General features: G+C 46.4%; 1 protein-coding gene across 3 annotated transcripts in view; it reads right to left on the reverse strand.

The window, feature by feature from the left end:
* The window catches only part of EPHX2 (epoxide hydrolase 2), a 66,290-nt gene that overhangs the window by 17,795 nt on the left and 33,833 nt on the right, over positions 1-14,662 (reverse strand). For all 3 annotated transcript variants that reach the window (XM_033429807.2, XM_049711741.1, XM_004270694.3), the window contains exons 11-13: positions 13,983-14,068; positions 10,430-10,541; positions 1,081-1,152 (exon numbers count right to left, since the gene is read on the reverse strand). In XM_033429807.2, coding sequence (XP_033285698.1) covers positions 1,081-1,152; positions 10,430-10,541; positions 13,983-14,068 — 270 coding nt within the window. The remainder of the gene's footprint in view (positions 1-1,080; positions 1,153-10,429; positions 10,542-13,982; positions 14,069-14,662) is intronic.

Below are 14,662 nucleotides of genomic sequence, written 5' to 3' on the forward strand. Positions count from 1 at the left end.
GAGCTCACAAACCCAAATTACAGAGCTCGCTCCCTACCCTGCCCCACCCCCTGCACATATACACTAAAGCCCCATTGCAGGAGACAGCAAACACAGCAAACAGTAAAACGAGACTCTCCAGGAAGACCAAATAATAGAACTTGCACAGAGAGAGAATGAAAAATGAGGATGCTTCAAATGATTAAAGACCAAAGAAGGAACTGAACAACAAGAATAGAACAAGACTCTATTGAAAGAGATCAGAAGGCTTTGAAAAAGAACCAAATGCAACTTTCAAAATTAAAGATGGGCTGAACTGCAGATGAGACATGACTAAAAGACACATAATACACCAGAAGGTAGACCTGAGACCAATTTCTTACAAGCAATGACAGAAACTTCTAGAAGAAAATAATTGTCAACCTAAAATGCTATACTCAGATAAACTGTTCTTTGGGATTGAAAGCAAAATAAAGATATTTTCAGGCCAAAAAATTACGAGTTTACTGCTAACAGACTCTTACTGAGAAAACTATAAAAGAAGGTACTTCAGTAAGAAAGAAATTTGAACTTAGTATAAAAGAGTGAGGTGACAGAAGTGGTCAGCAAAGAAACTGGCAAAAATCAGGCCAGCTAAGTAGGCACTGACCAGATACAGCAACAGCAACAGTGACTCCTAACACGTAAGACAGGAGGGTGGGGTTACCGCGTTAAAGCATTCTAGGCTCCTGTGGTTGTTCAAGAAAAGGGTTAGAAGCATCAATTAATTCTGCACTTTGATAAGCAATTATCCATATGAAAATGGTAATAACAGCAGAATTTCTAAACTGTCACCATTATAATCCTTCTTTGATCTGGGTTTCATAGCCCTACTGGTGTGTGACAGAGAGGACAGGACCTTTCCTCATTAATGAAGGGACCAGTGGAGTGAGGACCCTAACTGCCCTAACTACAGAAGTCAAAGAAAAGAAGGCAAGTTGCTTATTCCCAGACCCTGACATCCCCTATCCCCCCATCCTCCCAGGGAAGCCATCTGGGGATCTGCACCCCTGCAGCTCCCCCTTCCTGCTTACCCCCTACCCTGCCTCCCACACCCCTCACCTCATCACTTGCTCTGAAGAAGCTTCTGAAAGTCCGATTCAGGTTCTGTTCCAGTTCAACCTCCGCCACTCCCTAGAACAACCAAGAAAGCAAAATGAAGGACTCAGCAGAGATCTTGGAAACTGATCTGACCCAAAGCCAGAAGCTCCCAACCTCTGTCCCATCCAGCCCAAGTTTCATTAGAAGTGCATGAATTTGAATTTTCATATTGAAACACGTTTGTTTTGTTTTTTTTAAAAGGTTTGAATAAAACATGAGATGCTCACAGTGGTCCCGTCCACCCCACCCCACACCGGGAGGTGGGTTTATGGTTGCTGCTTTCTTTTCTGTTTATCTAAATCCTTACAGTGGGAATGTATTACTTATAATAATCACTTTATTATTATAGGCTGGGGAGCCTATAATAGTAAGAGTATGGCAGTGTATGGTGGTCCATTCTGGCTGCTATAACACAATACCATAGATCGGGTGGTTTACAAACTCAGACATTTATCTCTCACAGTTCTGTAGGCTGGGCAGTCCAAGATCAAGGCATCAGCAGATTCAGTATCTAGCGACAGTTTGTTTCTTGGTTCATAGATGGTCATCTTCTCACTGTGTCCTCACATGGAGGAAAGCACAAGAGAGCTCTCTGGAGTTTACTCTAAAGGGCACTAATCCCATTCATGAGGGCTCCACCCTCAAGAACTAATCATCTCCTCGAGGGCCCACCTCCTAATACCATCACATCAGGGTTAGGATTTCAACACACGAATTTGGGGACTCACAAACACTCAATCTAGAGCACAGTGCTGGCCTACTTTCTTCTCCTTTCCAACTACTCACCTGAACCAGCTAAACTGAGTTGCAGGATGTTTTCTGAAGGGGCGCCCTACTTTCTCAGCTCTGTGGTTTAATGTATTGTAACTTCCACCAAGAGCACCTACTTCCCTCAGCTTGGCCTTCAAGAAGCCTTCAACACCTGTGCCAAATACTGTCTTCTCCATGAAGCCCTACCCTCCCCCATCACAGTAAAACAGCTCAGCTCTTCCTGGATCTCACAGAGCCTTTCATGTCCTCTCCATGGTCCACCCTGAGAGCAGGCAAGCTCCTACTCATCTTCTTCCCCAGGGCATCTGTGACTGGTCCTGGATGGAGCAGAGGCTGAATGTATGTTTGTTCCTTTCCTCCGAGGAATGTTCCCGCAGAGAAGGGTCCTGTAAGCCAGGTCAGCAAAGTGTTCTGGTGGCCAGCGGCCCTCAGACCCTGCACACTTTAAGAGGTCCTGCTACCCTGCACTCATTTGTTCTGCATATGGCACGTCATGAGAGCTCTGGATCTACGAGACAGCAGCACTGCAGGCAAGGAAACATTTATCATCAAGCAGTGCTGGATCTGCAGTTCGAGATTTTCTGAAGCAACCAATGCCGGCATGTGAATTACAATCCCCTCACATGTGTAAGATTCCATTATGACAGAGAATCAATCGTGGCCTTCAGTTACGTGATGAATGTCGAGGCGAGAAATAGCCATGGAAGGCAGTGCATTTTACGCGCTCGATAAACGCCCGGCACGTTGCCACGGGTCATCGTTCTTATTTATTGAGAGCAGTCCCTAGCTGCTGTTCATGAGCTTGTGATGTGTCTCAGTGTGTGGAGGAATCTCCACGAGTCCAGAGGTCTGGACTGGCTGCAGAGCTCAAACAGTACTTAAAAGAGCAAATGAGTGTCAAAAGGGTCAATAAAAAATCAAAGAGAGCCCAAAGGTAGGTAAGTCTCTCTCCCCACGTGAAAGCATGCCAGATCAACAGGGATGAAGAGGACAAAGGTGAGGGCCAGAAAGGGGAGAAGATAAGAGCATTTGTACTCTGGCTGTGTGCCCTGCCGATACCATCGGACGCTCTGTAATTCATAAAAGGTGATACCCTATTTTTAAGTCCCACAGACCAATGACAAGCCTCCCACCAGTCCAGCTGGATAGGGTTCCTCCCTTTGTGCTCCTGATCACAGGAATTAAAGGTTGAACTTTGGAATCCAACAAACAAGGCTCCAAGCCCCACCACTACTACTTATTAACTGGGCAACTTAATCTTCCAGAGCCTCAGTTTCCTCATCTATAAAATGGGAGTTTTGTAAGGATGATAGGAGATAATACCTGTTTCTGACCATGCCTGGTAGATACATAGGAGGGAGGCCAATAAATGGTGATTATTGTTATTATTATTATCTCCATCGTTAAAGTTATCTAGTTGCATGAGAACTGTCTATTTTTGGATCTGGTCCCCTCACGAGCCTGTGAATTTCTTAGGGACACACACTGTATCTTACTCATATTTTTATTCCCACTGTGATAGCACAGTAATAGCAGGTACCCAACACAGGCTAGAAGGTTGGGAAGAAGAGAGGGGAAAAAAGGAAAGAATGTGAGATAAAGACTTTGGTGGGGGTGACTTCTAAACGATCACGTGGATTGTGGCTTTTATTTTCTTGCCCTCCATTGCAAGCTCACGCTCATCAAAGAGGGTGTGAAATAAAATCCATATTTTGTGGCAGGACAAGAAAAATTTAAACATAAAAAAAATCTTCTCTGCCCTTTGGCCTCCTCTCTCCCCTCCACTGCGCACTGCGTACCTGCATTATGCATCGACCAAACCTCCCCCCATCAGCAGAAATACCTGCTCAACCATAAAGAGCAATATTCTCCCAGCATCAACAAGACAACTCCTTAAAAGATAACATTCCTTCCTGATGTCGTAAGGGGCCACGATGAGCCATGACCCACTACTTGCTAGATTGTGTAAACTGTCAATAATACATCATTTAATACACAGCCCTCTGTCTCAAAACATGTAACTGCGTTTTGACCTCGAACAGGCAGAACAGCTCTCAGAACCTTCTGAGAGGCTGTCCCCGGGTTATAGCCCTCAATTTGGCTTGAACAAAATTTTCCATTTCTGTCTTAGATCGATGGATTCAGTTTTTTGTCGCAAAGGTCATTCTCCTCCAGCTTGAGGTGGAGGGGAGCAGTAAGCCTCCAGAACTCTGCTCAATGTTATGTGGCAGCCTGGCTGGGAGGGGAGTCTGGGGGAGAAGAGATACACGTATATGTATGGCTGAGTAGCTTTGCTGTGCACCTGAAACTATCACAACATTGTTAATGGGCTACACGCCAATATAAAATAAAAAGTTAAAAAAAAAATGAATGAGTCTGCTCTACTGTTACCCCAAAGCTATCACCTGGGCAGGCAGCTCTAGGTTCTAAGGAAAAACTCCTAGAACAAAGCCTTTGGAATTCCATGAATCCTGGAGCTTTGTCTCAGAAGACTCTGGGGCTGTTTAAGGAGAAAGGCTTCCTAAGAGTCAACACAGAGCTCATGAAGGATTTGAAGTATAAGAAACCAACCTTGGAGCTTCCCTGGTGGTGCAGTGGTTGAGAGTACGCCTGCTGATGCAGGGGACGCGGGTTCGTGCCCCGGTCCGGGAAGATCCCACGTGAGCCATGGCCGCTGAGCCTGCGCGTCCGGAGCCTGTGCTCCGCAACAGGAGAGGCCACAACAGTGAGAGGCTCGCGTACGGCAAAAAAATGGAGCAGGTGGTGCTGAAATTATCCAGCTGATTCTATTTGTCTTTGCTGCCCAGAGCTGCCTCCTCTTCCCTTTCTTACTACACAAATGCAAAGGCCATGATCCCTTCTCTGAGAAGAAAAACACAGCTTTTGATCTGAGTTTCCACCAGACTCGGCAAATTCACAGGACAGGAGAGTAAACGTTGGCCAAGAGTTCAAAGAGCTCAAGGAGCTGGATCTTAACCTGCAGTTTGTCTAAGCCGCACCTTGAGGTGCTCAGCAAACTTGAGCAACAGGTGGAAGGGCTGGGGGCGGGGGTCTGGACCCCTGAGTGTTCCTGGACACGGCCTCCAGGCTGGAGAGCGGTGCGGAAGACGGGGTGGGGTGGGAGGAGGGACGGGAAGGAGGGGCTCCCAGGCCCCACCCCTGATCAAAGAGTTGCTCTGTTATGTTTTATTCATTGGCTTGAATTCAGCTAACGTTTAAAGCTATCATCCACGTGAAAACCATCCAACTAGACCATCCTTTTTCTGATGAGGAAACTGAGGGCCATAGATAGGAAGGGACTTGGCCAGTCCGTTTCCTCACCAAGAAGGAGCAGACAGGCTGGCGGGACGGGCCCCCCCCACCACCCATGGTTTCTCCTTAAGACCCAGCTTGATGCCCATCCGGCCCAGCCCCAGTTGCTGGATTCACCCAACCGCTTCCTGGGAGCCTTTTAGTGGCCAGATGACTAATTTGAATATCGAACATTTCCCTGCCAAGAGGCTTTGTTCTAAGAACAAAACCATCCTCCAACAGCTACCACAGACCAATAAAGGTACCAATTTTTCCACAAAGACTGTAACAACCTTTGAAATGAAAATCCTTGCTCTACTAGGACTGCAGTTAAGTAAGCATCTTTCCCCTGAGGTCCCTCCTTCCACCAAGACCTTGAGCTTATCCTGGTTTGCTCCTCCCCTCTCTGCTTCGATGCACAGAGCACACAAAGAAAGTCCAAACTCCCTACAAAGTGTGGCTTAAGAGGAGGTGTGTGGGCTTTGAAGTCAAACAAGGCGAGGTCAACATCCTGACCCAGTCACGTACCTGATCTCAGGCGAGTGAGGGAGGCTCCCAGAGCCTCGGCCCGCTCAGCTGAAAAGATGGGAAAGAACGCCACATACTGTTGCGAACAGAACCACCTGGCCCAACAGGCACTCAAAAGCAGCAGTTGCAACCCAAGTGTCCATCAAGGGGAGAATGGATGAACTAAAAACTCACACAATGGGATATTATTCAGCCTTAAAAAAAAAAAAAAAAAGGAAATTGATACACGCTCCAACATGGATGGATCTGAGGACGTCCTGCTGACTGAAATAAGCTAGACACAAAAGAAAAAAATACTATATGATTCCACTTATATGAGGTACCTGCAGTAGTCAGATTCACACAGACAGAAAGTAGGTGGGTGGGTGCCAGGGGCTGAGGGAGGGGAGGATGGGGCGTTAGTGTTTAATGAATAGAGTTTCAGCTCTGCAGGATGAAAAGAGTTCTAGAGATGGACGGGGTGATGGCTGTACAGCAGTGTGAATGTACTTAATGCCACTGAACTGTACACTTAAAACTGGTTAAGATGGTACGTTTTGTGTGATGTGTATTTTACCGTAACTTAAAAAATAATAAAGAAAAATAATTTTTAATGAGCTGAATTCTGTTGATACATACCCTAAATGTAGTTTGATCAAAGGTAATACATAGTGAAACCACTACTTCCCTTTTTCTATCTCCTATAACTAATACAGCCCAAAAGAAATAAAAAGCAGTAATTCTCGAAGTATGTAGTCTGTAGTCTGGAGACCTTTGGGGGGCCCTGAGGCCCTTTCAGGGAATCCATGACAAAAAACTTTTGTAACAATACTAACATGTTACATATCCTCTTTATTCTCATAAGCGTACAGTGGAGTTTTCCAGAGGCTCCAATAACATGTGACATCCCAACAGACTGAACGCAGAAGCAGGTAGGAGAATCCATCTGTCTCTATTAAACCAGACATAAAAGAGGTTCGAAAACTGTAAAACAATGCTATACTTCTCACCAAATTTTTAAGGAAAATAAAGATTAAAAAAAAAATAAAAAGATGTTATTTATATCAACATGGGCACATTATCCTTTTTTAACGAATCGACAGTTTTAAATTTCAATATCTCGTATGGTAAATACCAGTAGATATAACCCACATGAACTAAAGATCTTTGAGGTCCCTAATAATTTGTAAGAGTGCAGAGGGGGCCTGGGATTAGAAAATCGCAGAATCACTGTTAAAAGGGAACCTTAGCGAGATAGTCAATGCCCTGCGCGATCCCCTCCAGCCACTCTTGAGTGGAGCCAGCTGCCCAGAGGTCTCTAATTCACCGAGAAGGACGGCTGCCCGCCCATCACTACCTGGGAGGTGGCTGGATCACCCCCCTCCTCGGGGCTATGGTCGTTGTTCTCGAGGTGTGGCTCCAGGACCTCACCAAAGAAATGTGAATCCTTTGGCCCCATCAAAAACCTACTGAATCTGAACTCTGGAGGGGGCGTCCAGGGATCTATGTCATAATTAGCCTTCCAGGTGATTCTGAAGCACACTGACATTTGAGGTTCATCGGACTAGACGGTCACAGAAATTGACTGAGAATCACAGAAGACAGCTGTCAGAGCTGGGAGGTTATGCGCACGGGGGTCACCTGGGGGACCTGGTTAAAAACGCATATTCTCATTGGGCAGATCACAAAGGGGGCCGGTGAGTTCGCATTTCTAGCAAACTCCCAGGTGACACTGATGCTGCTGCCCGCCCCCTCCCCGACTCCGCACCTCACCTGAAAGCCCAGGGCCATCCAGTTCAGCAGCTCTTAGCCTTTACCGAACTGCTAAGTTCTGATGAAAGTTAGGGACTCTTCCTGGAAAACTGCGTGCGCCTATTAAACTCTGGGGGCAGTTTCCAGATGTTCCAGACCTTCTGAAGTTCACCTAAAGGATCACTGACTCTTTGGTTACCCTCTCTTTCTCATCTCATGACATTTATCCCTGAGTTAAGGGGTTTCATAAGCATCTTCAGTCACTCGTCCCCTCAGGCTGGCAGCCCCTTCTCTCTCAGATCCCCCCACCCAAATCCTACTCACCTCCCTGGGTCCAGTTCAAATGCTCCTTCCTTTGCTGAAAGTTAACTGTGTTTTCTTGTGGGCTCCCAGAGTAAGCTGGACCTCCATTACAGTCCTTTCTGCTGCCTTATTCCCTGGGTGTCTCTTACGTGCCTGTCTCCCCAAGAGTTGTTTAAGCCCTCAAAAGTTGTCACTCATCTCTAGATGTCCCCCGAAACTGGCACACAATAGATGGTGCAGAGCTACCTGCTGGATGAACCAGTTCTTTACAATTGACACTGGTCGAAATATTTCTGACATTTCAACAGATTTGTCAGGCTCCAGCCCTCCCCCCAATTGCGGGCCACCTGTGTTTTGCAGCAGTTAGGAGTCTTCTTACGAATGTCCAATTCAAAAAGATAAGAAAGAAAATGGAAAAAAGAGGTGGAAGAGAAAGAAACGGGCACACAATCCCACGCCCTCCCTCTCCCTCTGCTGCATGTGTGGTACCACAGCAGTGGGAGCCAGAGTGTCAAGGGCCCGTCATAACCTATCCACAGGGCCTGGGGGCTGGGCCAGGGGAGGAGGCAGACAGGTGAGAGCAACTCTGATGCATGGGGCCCTCGAGGTGATGGCACAGCTGGGCGGGGTCGCGTCCTCTGGGCACACAGAGGGCAGTGGGAGGGGGTTGGGTTTTGGGGGCTGGGGACCAAGCAGAGCCAGAGATTGAGAAAGGGTCAGCTAAGAGGTGACAGGGACCCAAACACCTGCTTCACAGTTTTATTTGGGGCTGTTTCCTTCCCAATCCCTAAAGGCTGAGGCAGCTGCCACTCAAGAAGCTAGAACCAGCACTTCATTTCTCTCCCACCACCAGACGCTTCTCACCAGTCTGAGATGCACCTGAGTGATTCAAACGCCTGGGAAAGGGTGACAGGCAGTGCATCGCACCTTGGTCTGGGATGCTAGCTTCTAGTCCAGCCGAAAGAATTAGATGGGGGCCCCCTACGATAAGCGTTAAACCTACAACAATTCTTTACTAATTCCGACATCGACTACAAACTTGGGGCTGCTTTCCGGGCCTTGCACAGGGACACGTCCTCCTTCCTGTCCCATGAGCCCGGGTCTCATTCCAAATAAGTCAGTTTCTCACAGTCCCCACCCTTCACCCTCATGGTCCCCACCTGTTCCAAGCTGAACTGTGTCTCCCCCAAATTCCTATGAAGTCCTAACTCCTAGTACCTCAGAACGTGACTGTATTTGGAGGTAAGGTCTTTAAAGAGGTAATTAAAGTAAAATGAGCTAATCAGGGTGGGCCTGATCCAATGTGACTGGTGTCCTGATAAGAAAAGGAAATCTGGACAGGGACACACACATACAGAGGAAATGCCATGGTGAAGACACAGCAAGAAGAGGGCCATGTACAAAGCAAGGAGAACCGCTTTAGAAGAAACCAACTGTGTAGACACCTCGATCTCGGATTTCTGGCCCCTAGAACAGTGAGATAATACATTTCCCTGTTTAAGCCCCCCAGGCTGTGGCACTGGGTTATGACAGCCCTAGCTGACTAATGTACCATCTAAATCATCTTTATCTCTCAAGATCAAGGTTACTTCAAACTAATTCAAGACACTGTGGTTCAATTCAAGCCAGGCTGTGGCAGTGGGGCTCTGGCCTCAGTGGAGGGTGTGATACCCAAGCATCTTGTCATGACGTTGCCGGAGGCGCCTGGTGTCTTACTGAATGAGTCAGATTATTGCTTGCATCAAGAAGTTCCTCTTCCAAGCCACCATCTTACTAATTAAAATCATTCTTGGAGAAGAGTTACTCGCCAAATCAAAACTGGGATGGCTGTGACCCTCGCTGGCAATGGTACCTCCTATGAGCAGCAGACGGGCTAGGGCTGGAGGAGGGATGTGATGAGATGCTCTCGTGCTCTTTGTCAATTAATCTGATCTATTCTTCTCTCTTTGGAGTGTTAGGAAACATCTTTTATCCTCTTTGGAATTACCCAGACATAGCTGGGCATCGGGGTCCAGGGCCCACGAACAGAGGAGCAGGTACCCTCCACAGATGAGGGCAGCTATGGGGGGTGCAGCCAGGCCAGATGCTGCTGCTTTCAGTGAATCCAGTGAAAGGAGGCAGCCACACCCATCACACATCATCCAAACCCCAGTGGGCATCTTTGAAAGGCATCTTGAGCTGTGGCACATGGGTGACACCTAGAAACCTTGCACACCTCTCAAAGGATGCTTGGGGCCTGATGCAGGGCTTTTAGGCTCTGTAATCACAGATGTCACTCCTCAGCAGAGGTATCAAATCCCTGGCAGGAGGCCAGGAGCTGTCACCACCAAGAGGTGGGTTCCACCAGCCTCTCAGCCAGAGAATTGAGAAGAAGCGGCTCCAAAATAGAGTTCAGCCCCCATTTCCCAATTTCAGAGAAGCAGGGGAGCCCCACGCGCCATCCCCACCCCTCAATCCCCTTATCACCCCAAATACACACACAGAGAAATGCACCGTCAGCCGGGAAGGACCAGCCCCGCTCTGGCGCCAGCTTCACCTGAACCCATCGGTGAACTCACTTCTCATTAAAGCCACAGAATATTCAAGGGGACAGAGATAAGTCCGATCAATGGGAAGAAGGAACGAGGAAGGCAAAAGAAGAACAAAAACCTTGCTGGGATCATTGCTCACAGGGCCCCAGACTTACTGGTTCCTGGAAGTAGAGCTGGTAATCAAAGGCAGGATTGGCTTTGATGCTCTCCATTGGGGACACTTTGGGATTTGCTGGTATGAAGGGAGTATTCAAGCTGGCCACTGCCCTGTGGAAAGAAGAGGTGTCAAGACACAGACCCCATAAGAAGACAGTCTGTAAGGACCAGAAGGGACCTCATGTGTCAAAACCCAAGCTCAGAGTGGGAGAGTGCTACACACAAGATCTCACACCAGCAGTGCAGGGAGAACGGGACCTGAAACCATACTTCTTGACTCTCCAGCCCAGTGTGTGTGTTTTGTTTTGTTTTTTTTTGCCACTAAACTGCAGTATTTCTCACCTACTTGCCTTCAACAAAGACACACGCACGTTACGTGCAGTATATCCACCTTGATTACAATACGTGAACAGTACAATCTTTCTCTGGTTTGTAAAAACACAGTCATTTCTTCCTTCCTTCACTCACTGTTTCCTCTGTGTTGAGTGTAATTCCACGCCACATACTAGGGGAGAGAAAATATAAAACCAATACTCCAAGAGCTTATAGTCTAATAAGGAAGGCTAGTCAAATACACCCATGACTATATTATGAGATAGACTGCAAAATAAGGCATAGGAGTTCCTACAAAATACCACAGGAATTCAAGGAGATAAAGGATTTCTAGGTTTGGGCATCATGGAAGACCTTATGGAAGAGACAGCATTTGAACTTGACTTTTACAGGTCGGGGAGAGGTGGGGAGGGGAACCAATACCTGCAAGGGAAACATCATGAGGTCGCCTGAGCCAGTTCTAGAATGAGGCAAAGCTTGGGGTTGAGTTTGGTGGAGCGAGGAGTCTACAGGGCCAGAAGCCAAGTGGTTAATGGGGCATCTTGGGAAAGGAAGCCAGAAAGGCTCGTGGGACCGGGAACATGAAGGGCCCTGAGTCTGGACTTGAAGCTGCAGAAAACCAACAAAGCCATGAAGGCTTCTGGGAAGAGGTGAGAGTGGATGGAAGCTGCAGTCAGGAAGTGATGTATCAAGCAGCGATCCATCACGTGGTTGCACAGAGGGGGAGAAGCCAGCAGACGACTGTATTAGTCATCCTGAGGGGAAGAGGATGGCAGCAAAAGGAATAGAAGAGAGGGTGAATTGGAGAGACCACACAAAGGCAGAATTGATAGAAGTTAGCCAGGACTACATTGAGCCTGGCCGGTCGGCAAAGAATTCCATATCCCACGCTTACCCTGTGGAAACTTGTTCCCAGAAAAGAAACAGATATATAAAATAGGAGCAATGGGATAATTAGGGCAAATAAAACAATCAATGGAAGGACTGGTGAGGCTTAACCAGCACCAACCAATAGAAATATAATGCAAAAAAAAAAAAAATATATATATATATATAATGCAAGCCATATATATAATTAAAATTTTTCCAGTAGCCAATTAAAACCAGTAAAAAGGAACATTTGAGATTAATTTTAAATATTATTTAATATTAATTAACTTAATTTTAAATTTAATGTTAATTTAATATTTAATCCAATATATCTAAAGTATTAATAATTTCAACATGTAATCAATATTAAGAATTCCTAATAAGATATTTTACATTCTTTCTTTCATACTAAGTCTTTGGAATCTGGAAGGTATTTTCTACTTACAGTAATCTCAATTCAAACTGGCCACATTTCAATAGCCACGATTAGACAGTGCAGGTTAGGGTATAAAATAAGTTATACTGATGTCTGTAAGTTCCTAATGCTACCACAGGGAACCTATTTTAAGCATTACTTAAATCACAAGTCAAGAAATTCTAGCTTTTACTAAATATTCTGAACAGAATGGGGTTTTCTTTTTAATCGCTTTGACATATCATTTATCCCATATATAAAAAAATCATCACTTAGCGAGATGATAATATATAAATGCTGCTGCCAACTGCATTAAGATGAAGAAAAAGCTGAACCACAGCCTCCTTCTGGCAGCAGCGTCTCCAGGTGATTGTTAAAGAAAGGATATAAAACAAACAAGTGAATAGACCCTGATTTTAAATAGGTTCCCAAAGCTTATTTCAGTAGAAAGGCTAAACCAAGGATTCAAAGAAATATTCCACATTAAATGTGGGCTTTTTTTTTCTTTCATTCATTGTCTGGCTAGAAAGGCAGAGATTTGTGCTGTTAGCAATATCCTTAAATAAAACATGCTCCCAGACCCAGAGATGCGGGGTCCCATCCTGGACAGCCCTGCGAGAGGGTCTCAGCTCCCTCCCGCCCTCCCAGAAAGGAGGTAACAGGGCTGCTTTGATGAGAGCAGACGTAGAATGAGCAACTACTCCAGAATCAACAGCAGGCAGGGTGGAAACAGCATAGGAGAAGAGGAACGGGAAACCAGAGCACGCCTGCATCTCGGATCTGATGTTACTCTGCACAAAACCTCACTTGGCTCACGTTAAATCTTTAAAAATTCTCACAGGAGAACTAGATTAAGTTTAATAAAACAAAAACAAGGTGGAGACCATATGTTGTTGCTCTATTTCTTTTTGTTCCCTTCAAGGAGCATCTAACACAGCCTGCAGGGTAATTTTTTGGTGAACTTGATTCTTAAGAGCTTTCTTATCTCACTTTTGAATGACAGAGAGGACAGAGAGAGAAGCTAAAGAGATCGAAACAGCGTGCAAAAACTTTAAAAATACTTTAGGAAATGTGTGATTCTTTCTGGTCTTTGAGATCATCCAACCATTTGAGCTGGGGTTGAGCTGAACAAAGTTTCTCCAGCGTTTCCATTCCTATAAACTCAGCCAAATAAAAAGTAACTGGATTAGTTAGGGAAACACAGATGGCTGCTAAGGATGTTGTTTTAATTAATTTGCTAAGATCTGAGGCTGAAATGGGAGGTCAGACAGGCTTTAACTGCAGTTACCAGCTCAAATGGGGTGTGGCCACAAAGACCACCTGATTCTCCAGGTTCAAAACCCATCACCTGAAAGCTCCCACTTGTGCCCTGAAATGTCATTCTGAGAATGATTATGAGTGATGTGATGGCGATCATGACATATCATTCCAACCTGACATCTGTTTTACTGTATTTTGCAGGTTGAAGAGTCGGGTAGGAGTGACCATTACCACTTTGTGGTTGAAGATACCAGGGCCTAACGGGTGAAGTGATTTGTCACGTAGCCAGTTCAGGGTAAAAGTGAAAGCCACATTTTCTGACTCTGACCAGGGCTAAAGTGTCTCCTGGCACTCAGTTCTATGACTCTGACATCCCCTGCTGCCTCACTTCCTCCCCTCAAAGCCCACCCTCATTCTCCTGCATTCCCACTGGCTACACAGGCCCTGAATTATTCGTTGCATTACTGGTGATTGGGACAGGCCTTGTGCCCAAGACGTTAGCTCATTAAACCCTCCCTACTTATATACCAATGAGCTAAGGAGCTACGGTGTCACCTTCCCAGGTAATAACCTATTGTTTTCAAGAAGTTTTCTGGAATTCAAGACCTGAGGAAGGAGTCTAGGGAATTCAAGTCCAGTCTGACCCAAATTCTTGATGCCTGAGGCCTAATTACCTCACTCTCTTGGGGTAGAAAATGGCCATATTCCACACCAGCATGCCACCCCAGTCGTGGCCAATGAACACAGCTTGAGCGATGCCCTAGAAGGACAAAGAAGAGGGCTGAGTGTGAGTAGCTTTCCGGGACAGGAGATGGGATGCTGAGAGCCGGAGGCCTGGGGCTCCCCTTAGGCCTAACCGCAGCAGCTACGCCCAACACCTGCCCTCTTGAAGCCTCTGGTCCCATGCACGGGCCCCGCCGACCCTGCACACAAATGGCTGGCCTCTTAAATCTTCTCAGAAGACTGAGGCCATTGGCCATGAATTCCCTCTCTACCTTCCCACAAATCAAACTTTGTTTCACCTCCTTTCCTCCCTTTTGTCTTCACGTTAGAATGACACCGCCCCTCCCCTCCGTGCTCATCTTTCACTGAGTGGTTATTATTCTGTTCCCCATTCTTTCGGATCTTTTCTACCAGCCTCAAAAGCAACCTTTACCTCCCAATTTCTCCCTGCGCCTTCCTCTCCTCTGCTGCTGTAACCACGAACGACCACAGCTCCCTTCAGGCAGGATCTTCTGTGTCACAGGCCCTTTATCCGGAATCCTCCCAGTAATCTTGGAACTCACATTTTACCAATGAAAAGATGGCTCACAGGGGTCCGGTGACTTGCCCAGGCTGCACGGATGGTAAATGG

Source organism: Orcinus orca, chromosome 6 (genome assembly GCF_937001465.1).
Source record: "Orcinus orca chromosome 6, mOrcOrc1.1, whole genome shotgun sequence".
In the NCBI taxonomy this organism is placed as follows: Eukaryota; Metazoa; Chordata; class Mammalia; order Artiodactyla; family Delphinidae; genus Orcinus; species Orcinus orca.